This window comes from Hoplias malabaricus, chromosome 6, assembly GCF_029633855.1.
Source record: "Hoplias malabaricus isolate fHopMal1 chromosome 6, fHopMal1.hap1, whole genome shotgun sequence".
In the NCBI taxonomy this organism is placed as follows: domain Eukaryota; kingdom Metazoa; phylum Chordata; class Actinopteri; order Characiformes; family Erythrinidae; genus Hoplias; species Hoplias malabaricus.
The window spans coordinates 18,384,291-18,398,096 of NC_089805.1; the positions used below are offsets into that span (position 1 = coordinate 18,384,291).

The 13,806-nt window shown below is 40.5% G+C and overlaps 2 protein-coding genes across 3 annotated transcripts in view; both read left to right on the forward strand.

Annotated features, from left to right (window-relative positions):
• kmt2ba (lysine (K)-specific methyltransferase 2Ba) overlaps positions 1-7,540 on the forward strand; it is a 44,323-nt gene extending 36,783 nt beyond the window's left edge. For both annotated transcript variants that reach the window (XM_066673800.1, XM_066673801.1), the window contains exons 29-37: positions 64-2,524; positions 2,638-2,757; positions 2,841-2,962; positions 3,078-3,212; positions 3,422-3,674; positions 4,514-4,621; positions 4,746-4,829; positions 5,365-5,494; positions 5,709-7,540. In XM_066673800.1, coding sequence (XP_066529897.1) covers positions 64-2,524; positions 2,638-2,757; positions 2,841-2,962; positions 3,078-3,212; positions 3,422-3,674; positions 4,514-4,621; positions 4,746-4,829; positions 5,365-5,494; positions 5,709-5,984 — 3,689 coding nt within the window. In that variant the 3' untranslated portion in view covers positions 5,985-7,540. The remainder of the gene's footprint in view (positions 1-63; positions 2,525-2,637; positions 2,758-2,840; positions 2,963-3,077; positions 3,213-3,421; positions 3,675-4,513; positions 4,622-4,745; positions 4,830-5,364; positions 5,495-5,708) is intronic.
• A 2,241-nt stretch (positions 7,541-9,781) lies between these two features.
• Positions 9,782-13,806, forward strand: part of LOC136699908 (uncharacterized) — a 33,001-nt gene continuing 28,976 nt past the window's right edge. The window contains exon 1 of the mRNA XM_066674963.1: positions 9,782-9,845. Within this exon, the coding sequence (XP_066531060.1) occupies positions 9,797-9,845 (49 nt within the window). The 5' untranslated portion in view covers positions 9,782-9,796. The remainder of the gene's footprint in view (positions 9,846-13,806) is intronic.

The following is a 13,806-nucleotide window of genomic DNA, read 5'->3' on the forward strand; positions in this document are numbered from 1 at the left end:
AATAGATTTGAGTATCATATTGTACAGCTGTATACATATTTGTGACCATTTTTTCCATCATAGGGGCTGCAGCTTCTACTTCTCATCACATCCTCACCGTTAGTGACCTTGATGAGACACGAAGGTCAAAGAGGCTTTCTGTACGCAGTCGAAATGCTTCTCCTCCCCAGAAGTCCCCCTCAGGTCCAGTGAAGCTGAGCGCAGGAGGCACTTTTCACCCCAGATCGCTTCCATTTAGCTCTCCTATCTGCCCTCTTGGTGCTGCTGAGAACCTCATGAGCTCCAAGTCCCCTCATCGCAGGGGGCGTCCTCCTTCCTCCACCTCAGGTGCTACTTCTGCTTACTCCCATGGGCAAGGACCCATTAGGAGTGGCCCATCAACCGTTTCCTTGTCTCCACACCACTCCTTGGTTATGCAGCAGCATTTAAGGGTCGCACCACATGAATCTGCAGGGATACCTCGAGATTTCTTAGCCTCTTTAGAGCCAGAAGTTTCTGCAGGAATTCCAGTAGAGGGCATCTCCACAATTCCTACCATTGCTGTAGGACATACCGCACCACTATCTTCAGATCAAGAATTGCTCTCCACACACTTTGATGTTGACACAGATGTTGCTGTGGCCTCCGTGTTGAATGCCAAGCTGGAGTTTGATGAAGCCCTGCTAAATGAGAATGTGGCTCTGCACTGTGGACCGTATGGTCTTGGAGCAGAAGGACAAGAAATCAGGGAGTGTCAAGAAGCACATACTGTCAGGGACAGCTTGCTAGGCACAATTTCAGATGAAGATTGCAGTTTATACAGCACCAGTGAGAAAGACCTGGCTCACCTAGCAGACACTGAAAGACACATGGAGGTAGACTCGGTTGATGGAGACACTGATCATTATCTTAACTTTTCTCGCACAGTAGTGGTCTGTGATTCTGTTAAGGACTCTGTACAGACAGGACTTACACTTCTTCCTACCTCACCTTCAATTTCTCAACTGGATGGAGCTGACAACGACTCAGAAAGTGATGCAGGCGAAGCCGGTGGTGAAGAGGAGACTCAGGAATTGGGGAATGGTTTTAATATTCAGGACACTGAGCCATTAAAAAATATCAGCCCAGCTGATCAAAGCTCTGTTAAGGAGAAGTTACAGAAATCAACTTCCTTACCAAAGAGTTTGGTTATAGGTGTTAGTTCTACCACTGAAGGATTCACCGCTCAAGAAAGTGCATCTACAGAGGATGAAATGGTGCAAGAAATGCAGCTAATATCTGAGGCGGAAATTCAAAATGTGACCCTACCTTCCCTGGTCTTTGACCCACGTAGTGATCTTGTTGATAAACAAGAGGATGTTCGGACTGACATTGACCCTGTAGAGGAGCTAAACGATGTATTGTTGGATCCTGAGATGGGTCATTTTGTCTCTGCTAAAGATGGCAGTATAGTGCAAATGTACTCTTCAGATGTAGACCCTTCATTGGTCAACCGGGTCATTGAGGATGCAGACCCACCAGAGCAAATTACATTACTAGAACCTACAGTAAAGTGTGTTTCATCTCCTTCTTTGAGCAGTGCTGAAAAGGATTTTGTCACTTTTCCAGGTCCACTCCCTCAAAAAAGATTTGTTTTACCACAACCTGTACAACAGCACAGAATTGTCAAGCTGACTGTACCTGCTGGCACATTGCCTCTGTCTAAGCCTGTCAACCTGGTTTCCACCTCTCCGTCTGCCTCAGTTTTCCCACCAAGAGGACCAGTAGTTTCAGCCAATGGTCTGGATTCCCCCAAGGAACCCCAAAGGAGTCGAGCTCTTGCCATTCGTATCCCTGCCTCTAAAAAACCTAATGTGACTGGTACATTACCTAGCCCACAGGTTTTGCTTGTCAACCGCTCTGGTCAGGTTTTAATAAAAGACCCACAAACCAACACTTACCAGATGGCCAGTGCTAATACGTCAGCTTACAGCCACATAAGCCAGATTGCTAAGATCATTCACGGCAGTAACCTTGTTCAGCGATCTGTCCCGAGGGTCGTAGTAACCCCTGTGCCTCAAGTAAGCCTCAGCCAGAGTCCAACCACACACGTTGTATCATACAGCAATGGAGCAGCACCTTCTACTAAGGTTTTAATCAGGAAGCTGCCTCAGAATGTTTCTGAAGTACAAGTAAACAGTGGTAGCAATGTAAGACTGAAAAATACAACTGTTCCAATTTCAGCAGTATTACAAGTAAACCATAGAGACGAGGCACAATCTATAATAGAGAGAGCAATGGCAAGCCATCGAGAAATGGCACACCCTGGTGCATCTGACCAACCCCAAATCCAGGCCCATGCACACCCTAGTACACTCCACTCTCCTCAAAGGTTTGAACAACCTTTGACAGTGCGGAACAGGACACAGCCTGCCATTCTATCCCATTCAGGATCTCAGGTCAAAATCAAGAGAGTTTCTTCAGCATCAGAACGGCCCACCTTTAAGAAATGCAAAACAGACTCCTTACAGCAGATCATTTCTAGTTCTAAGAATGAACTCAACAGGTTAGTTGGACAGAACCGATGATTATATAATCTGGAATTATATTTGTGTGGCTTTTTTTTTTTTTTTTTTTTTTTGCTTACATGATTTGTAACACAATTCTCTTTAACCGTAGATTCAACAGAGTACGCATTAAAGCTCCGTCCATTAAAGAAGTTCTGGATTTTGACTATTCAGAATTTGAAGATCTGGTTGAACCAAAAACTGCTATATCCAAAGAAGCTGAAGACAAAAAGTTAGCCACTGACTTCTATGCATTATATATAGTTAATTGCAGTTAAAATTTACAGACCTTGCTTACTATGTTTATTTTCATAGGTTTACTCCAATGGAATGTGAGTCCACTGAACCACAGGAAGGAGAGAGGGGCAGCCTTGATAAAAGTCATGAATGGGTCAGCTCCAAAAATAGTGACGTATCTGATTGGACTCCATGTGCAGGTATTTTATTATTAGTTGAGCCTACAACTTCAGTATGATCCATATTAAAGCTTTGCAGGGATTGGCTTGCAAATGCAGTGTTGTGACATCCCACATTTCATCTTCTTTGCCTCAGATTGGAGTTCAGATGAGGATTCTCCACCGCCATTCAGGCAGGAGCAAGTTGAATGTGCCAGTCAAAATCAGCCTCACCTGCTCTTCAGAATCACTAGTGATGATGGCTTCAGTGTGGAAGCAGACAGCATAGAGGGTGAGAATCTTTTTGTGCATGCTTTACATCTGACCCTGATGGAGCTGCATGTCTTGTATTTATATCATTTCAAACCAATGCAAGCATGCTAATTGCTCACAAATTGCTGTATCTAAAATATCAACCAGCTGTTGCTAGTTTCCATTTCATTCAACGTTATTCATTATTATGATAATCCTTATGATCTTGACTTTCAACTCCTTCTACAGTGGCATGGCAGGCAGTAGTGGATGGGGTGCAGGAGGCACGGACAGGCTATAGACTTGAGCAGTTGCCACTAGGAAGAATGAACGGAGCTAGAGTACTTGGTGTCATCCATGATGCAGTGTTGTTCCTCCTGGAGCAGTTACAGGGTGCTGCCCAGTGCCAGAAGCACAGCTTCCGGTTCCATCAGCATGAAAAGCCTGAGGAAGAACTGCCAGTGAACCCAACAGGCTGTGCTCGTGCTGAAGTCTATGTTAGGTATGATCAGTAATGTTGTTTGGATATTTTACAGGCATCCAGTGTGCTGGACATTTAAGCAAATACGAATTCTTATTAATTAATTCATTAATTCATCCTTATTGTTATGTAAGTTTATACTATGCTTCATATGAAAATTGTCCATGCATCTGTAAAAAGTTACTGCGGAACCACACTTCACAACAAACACACATCACATTATTTAATCACGTACAATTTTTTAAATGATTTCTGATGCTGTCATTGATAACATTTTCTGTGTTCCAGTGTGACCCACAATCAGTAATGTGTTAATTAAATAAATTCATGATTGGATGTTCAAAAAGGGTGGCGCTCCTAATGGCCTGATTGTCTAAACGCTGGCCCTGTCACTGGGAAATTGCAGGTCCAATCCTGTGATGCCATTGTCCTCTGATGCAGGGAGTTCAAGATAGCACAATAGTTGCTCTCTCAAAGTGTGTAGAATGGCCATTTCTCCTCCCCATTATTGAGCATGGTACTCTAAAGTGTTTTTATTAGTGTAATGATTAAATCTGTTTATTAGCATAAGTGTTGGGCAAGTAGTGTTCTCATCCAAGCAGGCAATTTTCCCAGTGGTGTTTTAGCAGCAGCTTGAAAAGATGTTATGGCTAGGTTTAAGTGTGGTTGACAAAGCATGATTTGGAGTGCCCTGTGTGATTAGGGAACTGGCAGTGACTACATTTCAGTTTGTGAAATAATGATTATTAACAATAAGAGGTTTTAATCTTATTAAATTTATCATGTGAATAAACATGTTAGATACACAAGAGTTTAAGTCAACTTTTGTGAGGAAAAAATGCCGTTCCTGTCTCCTGCAGAAAATCCACATTTGATATGTTTAACTTCCTGGCCTCCCAACACCGTCAGCTCCCTGAGAGCAGGCCTTGTGATGAAGATGAAGATGACATTAAGCTCAAATCTAGCAGGTCAGTTATGTAACTTAAATAGTTGAATTGCTTCTTTTTATAATATAACATGTTAAATTAACTCTATGAATTTAATTATGCCCCTAATGTTAATGGGGCATAATTTTCTGATATTTCTTTTTAGACGTGCCACCAGTACAGAGTTACCTATGGCAATGAGGTTCCGACACCTTGAGAAAACATCTAAAGAAGCTGTGGGGGTTTATAGGTAAACTGAGCTCTACATCAAAATATACCTTAAGCGATAAACAGTGCTTTGGTGAATGGGAAAAAATTCACTTTTTAGCCTACCTTTTGCAAAGAAATGATTCTTGGCAGCAGACAGACATGTGTATGCTTACAGAAAATGGATGTGCACAAAATATATGCACCAAGCACAGTAGTCTATAATATATTTACTTCATATTATTTAATTCATACACACGTACTTGGAATGTTTATATTATAGCCTTGTTTACATTCTCATGTTCATACCATCTCATATGTTCATTTACAATAATACCATGAGTATCGGTGCCTGAAAGTGTGCTGAATTACCTGGCTACATCTATTGGTGGTGCAAATAGAAACAGACCTTTTTGAACTCTATTGCCCAAAGCTTGTCATCATTTACGAGCAAAGATTTATTGCGGAAAAAAAAAACTTGTCTTATCACCCAGCACTGCTAGAGGTTATTTGTTTACAAGAGATGTAGGGATGGTCACCCTAAGTGGTGTCATCATTTGGTTTTATTAATATTTTAGATCAGCAATTCATGGGCGTGGTCTTTTCTGCAAGAGGAACATAGAAGCTGGAGAGATGGTGATCGAATATGCTGGGAATGTGATTCGTTCAGTTCTAACTGACAAACGGGAAAAATATTACAACAGTAAGGTATGTTGCAAATTGGATTCTTAAATATAAATAGCTAGTCACTTTTAATCCTTATAGAAAACATTTTTATTAATCATTTAAATGCTTGTGCATTACATTGAAACTTAACATTCAGAAAGGGTAAATAATTTTATTATTTTAGAGTGTGTTTGTAAAGAAACTTGGATTGTCTACTCATTCTTTTTTTTTTTTTTTTTTTTTTTTTTTTTTAAAGGGCATTGGCTGCTACATGTTTAGAATTGATGACTTTGATGTTGTGGATGCCACCGTACATGGAAATGCAGCACGTTTTATTAACCACTCCTGTGAGCCCAACTGTTACTCAAGGGTCATTAACGTGGAAGGTCGGAAACACATCGTCATATTCGCTTTGAGGAAGATCTACCGTGGGGAGGAGCTCACCTATGATTACAAATTCCCTATTGAAGATGCCAGTAACAAGCTTCATTGCAACTGTGGCGCTAGAAGATGCAGACGCTTTTTGAATTAGACTATAACTTTTCTGGAAAAGGTGCTGGTAGAATTGCTCAAGCGGAAATAAAATTAATATAGTTGCGGAATGGCTGAGGGTACTCGGGTACGATAAGAAGTAAAAAGGGAAGCAGACCATTGAGTATGGAATTAAATTTTTTAGCTTACATAAGTGATTTCCATCCCTGGTCATGGTAACCCACTTTGTTGCATTTTTTGTTTTACCTACTTTAAAACACAGTTTCTTCTTTGTGTTGAGAGCAGGAATGGGGAGCATTCCAGAACCAGTGTCGACTTAAGCATAGATATGGACCACTTGAAACCTTTTTTGGGCCAATCACCAGCAGGATTTACAGATATTTCTGGTTCTGTTTATTTATCACTCCTTAGTTCTATAGTCCTGCTTAACCTGTTTGGTGCGCTAAAGAGAACAAGTAGATTGTGTAGAGAAGTGAATGGCCATATTTCAATCTTTGCAAAATGGCCAGTGAAGTATGTTCATCTTGATGTTTTTGTAATGGCTGCTAACAGCCATAGTGCAGTACCTCAGTTCGCTAGGGCTGCGGAGTCTAAAACTTACATTTTAAGGGTGTTTTTGCATTTTTGCTACTGATGTGGAAGAGCTCCTTAGAGAGTCCTCAAAATTGCACCTTACCAGTATGGCTCTGTATTTTTCAGAGTTGTATTATATTACCCTGTTTTTGTGGGATTGTCTGTGAACAAAGGCTTCAGTCAACAGTTTTTAAACGTGAAGATGCTAATAACGCACCAAGATATTATACAGCTTTTTAAACTTCCAAACAGTTTTCTTTCTCTTGTGATTTCTGTGCAGTTTGTGTGATTTCTACACCCACGTTTGAATTCCCTATATCTAAGTATGTTTGGATAACTGTACAGATTTTTATTTTCCTCCCATTCAAATAGTAACCAAATGATGTGCTGATGTTCTGTGAATATGAAAGAAAATCCTCTTCTGGACAGTTTTATTTGTGTGTGTTTTCTATTTTTTTTCTTCCCATGTCTTATTTTTTTACATTGGTCGTAGTACAGTTGACAGTTCCCACCTAGAAGTTGCTATTATAGCATAAGATACTTAATTCCTTCAGCAGTTCAGTTTGTATAATCACAAGCTTATTTTTAAACAGCTGTTGTAATCTGAGAAATTTAAACACAACCTGAAGTAAAATCTCTTTACAGCAGCCAATCATACCAGGATCACTTTGCAGATTTTCTACCTCAGTGGCTCATGACCCATAATAGCTAGTGAATTAACTGTAGCACAAAAAGTTGCTGCAGTACAGCACTAGCATTGAATTTATGCAATGTGGCTGCAGATTTCTTCCTTGCTTTCAGTGGGCTTCAGATCCATTCTCATGCTTTTGTACAGTATGGTTTGTTTAATTAAAATGAAGAGCATGGATTGAGTCCCTAATTTAACATGAGGAACTTGTCCGTGTCATTTAGCGCAGTGAGTATTTGTAAATAGTTGTACAGATTTTTTCGAATCCTGTTGAATTTTTCTATGCACTTTTTTTTATTTATGTTCTAATTGTAATAAAGATCCTACATTTTTTCCAGCAGAATATATTGTATGTAAATTGTCTGTTGTGTGATACGGCAGTCCTTCACAGGGCAACACAGACACAATCACAAACACTTTTGAGTCGCCAATCCACCTGCAACGTGTGTTTTTGGAAGAAACCCACGCGTTTTTGGAGAACACACCAACTCCTCACAGACAGTCACCCGACAGTCACCCGAATCGAACCCACAACCTGTGTGTGTGTGACTGCGACACTACCTGCTGCGCCACCGTGCCGCCCTGCAGGAGACTATGTGGTCTGCACCAGTAGTAAGTAGGTAGTTCGTTCTTAAGGACCCAGTATTTCCCAAGTTTTCTAGGTTTCTTCCCATAGTGCAGGGGTCGGCAACCCGCGGCTCTTTGATCTCCCTGATGCGGCTCAGCTTTTGAAATGGATTAATGAGTATTTAATTAAAATTAATATTTTATTTTAGTTCATTCATTTTCAAAATGTAATTCTATGAAGATTATGGCGATCTTGTAACATCTAAAATATTTTAATATTAAAATATTTTTGTCGCTCTTAATACACGTCACAACTTCCAACGTGCGACACCCGCCAGTGTGCGGTTTCCTGAACTTTTTGACAGCTGACTGCACGGCGCCAGTAAAAGGATGACGGCACGCAGAGAGAGGCTAGCATTTTAGTTTGCTGCCAGTGGCCCTTTGAGTGATAAAGGTTGCCGACCTCTGCCATAGTGCATCCATTGCTTCATGTTCCACCTCTGATGCTCAGGTGCCCAGTGTCCAGGTCAGCATGGGCCCTCTGCCAATTCTGCAACTTCACAGCCCCATTTGAAGAAAGCTGCAATGCTCTGTGTTTTGACACCTTTTTATCATAGTCTGCATTCATTTTTTCAGCAATGTGTTTAGGATCAGAACAGACGGGCTAGACTGCTCTCCCCAAGCACATCAACGAGCTGTGGATTCCAATTTATCATGTCTCCTTGGATCATTTATTGTAGGTTCTAAATACTTAAAGAACCAGCTGTTCATTTGCTGTGCAGAATATTCAACACCTTTGCAGGTATCATCATATAATAAATGTTATTCATTTTTAAAGTTTTGAATGTTGTGTTGAATAGTATATATACCCTATAAACACATGTTCAGTTGTGTGCACACAGCTTAAAAAAATCAATACATTTTTATTTATATATTTTCACAATAGGGGGTGGCGCAGCAGGTAGTGTTGCAGTCACACAGCTCCAGGGACCTGGAGGTTGTGGGTTCGATTCCCGCTCCAGGTGACTGTCTGTGAGGAGTTGGTGTGTTCTCCTTGTGTCTGCGTGGGTTTCCTCTGGGTGCTCCGGTTTCCTCCCACAGTCCAAAAACACATTGGTAGGTGGATTGGCGACTCAAAAGTATATATAACCACAAACCTTAAGCTTTTAAATAATGAGCTGCTTTTAATTTAATTTTCTAAACTATCACAGTACTTTGCAGTCTGTAGGGTTGCTTCCAAAATGGTTGTGTGTAATCCTCTCTGGTTTTGGCCATTTGACCTACCTACCTCTAAGTGCCAAGTAGAGAGTGTTTACAGTTACTACAATATTGTGGGGACAAAACACATCAGTTAATAACACAATGGAAGGTAAAATAAATGAGTGTAACATTTTGGCATTATTTACTAAAGCGTCATAATGAACTTTTTAAAATGTTACATTATATTTGTTTGGCAACAATTAACTAACTCTAAACTAACTCCAACAAAACTTGTGAACACCCAGTTTAATATTATTTCCAAGACTGTTTTCATGCTGCTTCAAATATAACTGTTGTTAACTGGGTAACATACTAATGCATGTGATTGTTCAAATGTGAAAAATAACAGGGCTTAGTTTTAAATCACAGGGCTTTGTAACTGTTTTGTATAAATTGCAAAATATTAATATTTGACTTACTGTCATGTGCAAAGTCACAACTTTAGGGGGCTACAATATATTTAAACTTCTAATTTATTATGCTGTTCCCTTGCTAATGATTTTGTTTGAATATCTTTTAGATATTTTGATCTTTTACCATGGTGAGTGGTGTTCAGCATATAGTCATCACACAGCTCAACAGAATAGTGGGCGGTGTGTGGTATATAAAGTACACTGATCACTAGTGGTCCACTGTGATCACACACACACATGGTAAGCTCATGATATCCTGTGATGCCTAGTTATTATATTAACTTAATATAAGGTCTTTTAGTTTTTTGATTATTTTGGCTTTATTTATATTTTAAGTACTGTTATATCAAGATGGGAAGACCGGTGGCTATTATGAGTCTTGCACTACTTCTTTCTTGTGGTGAGTTACACTGATGTTGTTATGTTACAGTTCCCTAGACATTTTTCAAGATTAGAATTTAAATCTATTAAAAAGAGTAGCTCACACTAATCTATCTTAAGATATTCAAAAATGGCTTAAAAAAATACAACAGTTGCATTTTTCTGCAGTGTTAAGTGGCACATGACCTACATATATGTGTGTGTGTGTTGGGGCATTGTGAACCATGAGGTATTAATGCCCCCTCTGGTATATGTTATTTATTAATTTTTTTTAATGTATTTACCATTGTTTACGTTTGAGTGTAACATTTTATGTCCTGTTATTTATGTTTGTTTTAACTGCCCTTTTGTGTTGTTTTATGTTCCCTGTGGTCATGCACATCAGTGTTCTGCCAGGAATTGAGCTCAGGGTCAATGTTCACATAGTGCTGTCATTACTGTTTTGTGATTGTCTGCTAGTGTTTTGACCCCTGCTTGTCCTGACCACAGCTGTAAAATTGGCCTAAATAATTCTACACTGCTTGTGCATCTGGTTTATTTTTCATGAACATATGGAGGTTAGAAGGTTGTAAATTAACTATTCATTCATTGTCTGTAACCACTTATCCAGTTCAGGGTCGCAGTGGGTACGGAGCCTACTTGGAATCACTGGGCCCAAGGCAGGAACACACCCGAAAGGGGGTGCCAGTCCTTCACACACTCACACATTCACTCACACCTATGGACAATTTTGAGTTGCCAATCAACCTACCAACGTGTGTTTTTGGACCATGAGAGGAAACCCACGCAGACACAGGGAGAACTTTAGCCCCTGCTAATTTATGGTTCCAACCGAGCCTAAAAAGTACTAAATTGTGACTTGTAAACCCTGCAGAGCACTGATTGGCCAGAGAGACCTGTCAGTCACCACAAAATTCAGGTCTCCAGCCACTTGTAACATAGCCACTTGTAAAATCTCTAAAGTTACAACAGCTATCAGTTTGCTTTTATCTGACTCACAACGGCAACTGGTAACATTACCCAAAGAGGTTTTGAAGAGGTTCAAAGGCTCTTTCAGTTGGTGGTCAACAAAACCTCCAGTGAAATCCAAACGTGCAACAATAAGGAAAACTGATCTGTGAGAACTGTGGCGAGGAGATGTGTTCAGTCCAAAAACACAAGTAAAATACCTAACTCTATCACCAGCGTTGTTGTGATTTTCAAAGCATGCGAATCCCGTTAGAGACACCAGCTCCATTTCACTGGGTAGCTGTGGAAAAGCAACCAAGCTAAAAGTGAGTCGAGCCAAGTCAAACTGAACCCATGCTGTGGAAAAGCACTATATATGATGGATGAACTGGGTGGACAATGATTGTATTTTCATGTTCTGTAACTACAGAACACACTACAGACATTAACAAGAGCCAACAATTGGTATTGATCATGGTGACATTAGGCTCACGTGTGGCCACAACCTAGTGTTCCATTATGATGCATAATGCTTTTGTTTGGAGGTTAAACAAGATATTTTTGCACAATTGAACATCTGTCAGCAGTACCATGTGTCCTTTTACAAAAATCTAAAAACAAAAAAAAGATATCTTCTAGATTTAAGTTTAAGTTATTTTTATTATAATTTAAGTTATTTTATACAACGCAATAATTCATTATGACTAATTCTGCTACAGGGTGGACCTGGAGGTTGTGGGTTGAAGTCACACTCCGGGTGACTGTCTGTGACGAGTTTGGTGTGCTCTCCCCATGTGGGTTTCCTCGGGGTGCTCTGATTTCCTCCCACGGTCCATAAACACACCTTGGTAGGTGGATTGGTGACTAAAAAGTGTCCCTAGGTGTGAGTGAGGAAAGCTGCAAGTGCACATTAGCTCAGCCTCACCTTAGTAGAAACTAAGTAAAAACATAGTTTCCCAAAGTCTATTCGATTCCTGTGTCATACATACAGTTTGTGAAATGTTTTCTTCATCAAAATGATCATTCTCCATTCACATGAGCTTATTATATATCTCATACTTAGTAATCACGCACTTACCATGTATTATTTTTGTGGTTTCCGAGAACCCTGCAGAGAGCTTGGTCTCCGGAAAGTTTCATCATTCATACAATTGACAACACATAAAATCACTAAAAACCATTCATGCAAAACGTTGGACAGTCTGTCACCCAGTGATTCAATGGCTAGTGATAGACAAATAGTGGGTGGAAGTACCTAGTAGGGCGGCATGGTGGCGCAGCAGGTAGTGTCGCAGTCACACAGCTCCAGGGACCTGGAGGTTGTGGGTTCGATTCCCGCTCCGGGTGACTGTCTGTGAGGAATTGGGGTGTTCTCCCCATGTCCCCGTGGGTTTCCTCTGGGTGCTCCGGTTTCCTCCCACAGTCCAAAACACACATTGGTAGGTGGATTGGCGACTCAAAAGTGTCCGTAGGGGTGTGTGTGTGTGTTGCCCTGTGAAGGACTGGCGCCCCCTCCAGGGTGTATTCCCGCCTTGCGCCCAATGATTCCAGGTAGGCTCTGGACCCACCGCGACACTGAACTGGATAAGCGGTTACAGATAATGAATGAATGAATGCTCCTGGGTGGGTTAAAGCAGTTTGAGGCAGTTTTTCAGACAGTGAATATGAATGAGATGGAGAAGTTTTTGAAACAACGCAAGAAAAGTAAACCTGTTCTTCAGAAAAAGGAACATTTCACATCCTAATCCATATCCGCCATATTGAGGACATCAGACTGGGCATCACTCCCCAAGACCTTGCTGCCCAGTGTTCCCTCTTTTTGGGGCAGGGTGTTTTATTGTTGAGGCAATTCAGGGAATATGGCTTCCGATGTGTCCGCCCAGCTTAGGAGACTTTCAGTCGATGGAAATTAGCCATAGCTTTGGGTGTAGCTCCAGACAGATAAGGGACCTTTTAGTTTGCCACAGCCACTCTCAACCTGCTGTCTCCAGCTTTCTTTGGCAAATTAACCTGGAAGCTACCAAGGTAACTTATTACAGAATGACTTTTAACTAAAGAAATAGCTTGCATTGATGCAGCTGATTTGTTCCTGACTTTAGCTGAATTAACAGTGAAAACGTGCACGAGGTTAAATACACAAGAACAGTTGCACAGCATTAGGCCATCTTTGGAAAGTGTTTTGTTTGTCAGTGGACTGGGTTCAGTGGAAGTCCTCCGGAAATCGTAGTCCTTAGTCCGTTAAAACAGTATTTCTCAACCCATGGACCTGGAGGTCAACTGCCTTGCTATTTTTGATGTGTCCCTGCTTAGACACAACACCTGATCAAGCTAATCAGCTCAATAACTGCCCATTATTGAGTTAAAATAGGTGTGTTTAAATCAGGGAAGGAAGGGGGTCTTCAGGACCAGGTCTGAGAAACAGAACAGTCAGTACCAGTATGTGTGACAATGATTCAACCATTAAAATGTAATTAACTACTGGCTTTAGAAGCTGATGTTTTTTTTTCATCTGGTCTGTACAGGAATATACAAAAAAAGCTCCTAAATATATGAAGCAATTTTATTTTAATCTTGTTAAGTGTAATATTTTCAAAGCATTAAAAATATTGTAATTATGCACAGGATATGATGTAAAATATCCTATGCCAATCAATTAGAGCTTCTCACTGGGCCCTCCCCACTCTTTTCTTAACTGCAACCACAACATTCCTGTAATCATCAATCATTGGCTATTTAAATTATACACCAAACCAGTACGGTTGGTGTGTCAATTTATGGTCTGATCATGGGTAACTACTAGGTTCTTGGCAATAGCCATACTAACTGAATTAGCTGATCTAATATGTGATTTTAATCTATTTGCTGTTTCCATGAAGTCCTTTTTGATATGTCACAGTATGTAGAAGAATCTGTGGATAGTTTGGCCCTAGCTTTGAGAGCTTATCGGTTCAATCCCTGGTAGAGCATGCATGGCTACGAGTCCAAGAGAGCATCATCGGCTTTACTCTCTCTGAATGTGTAGAATGGCCCTT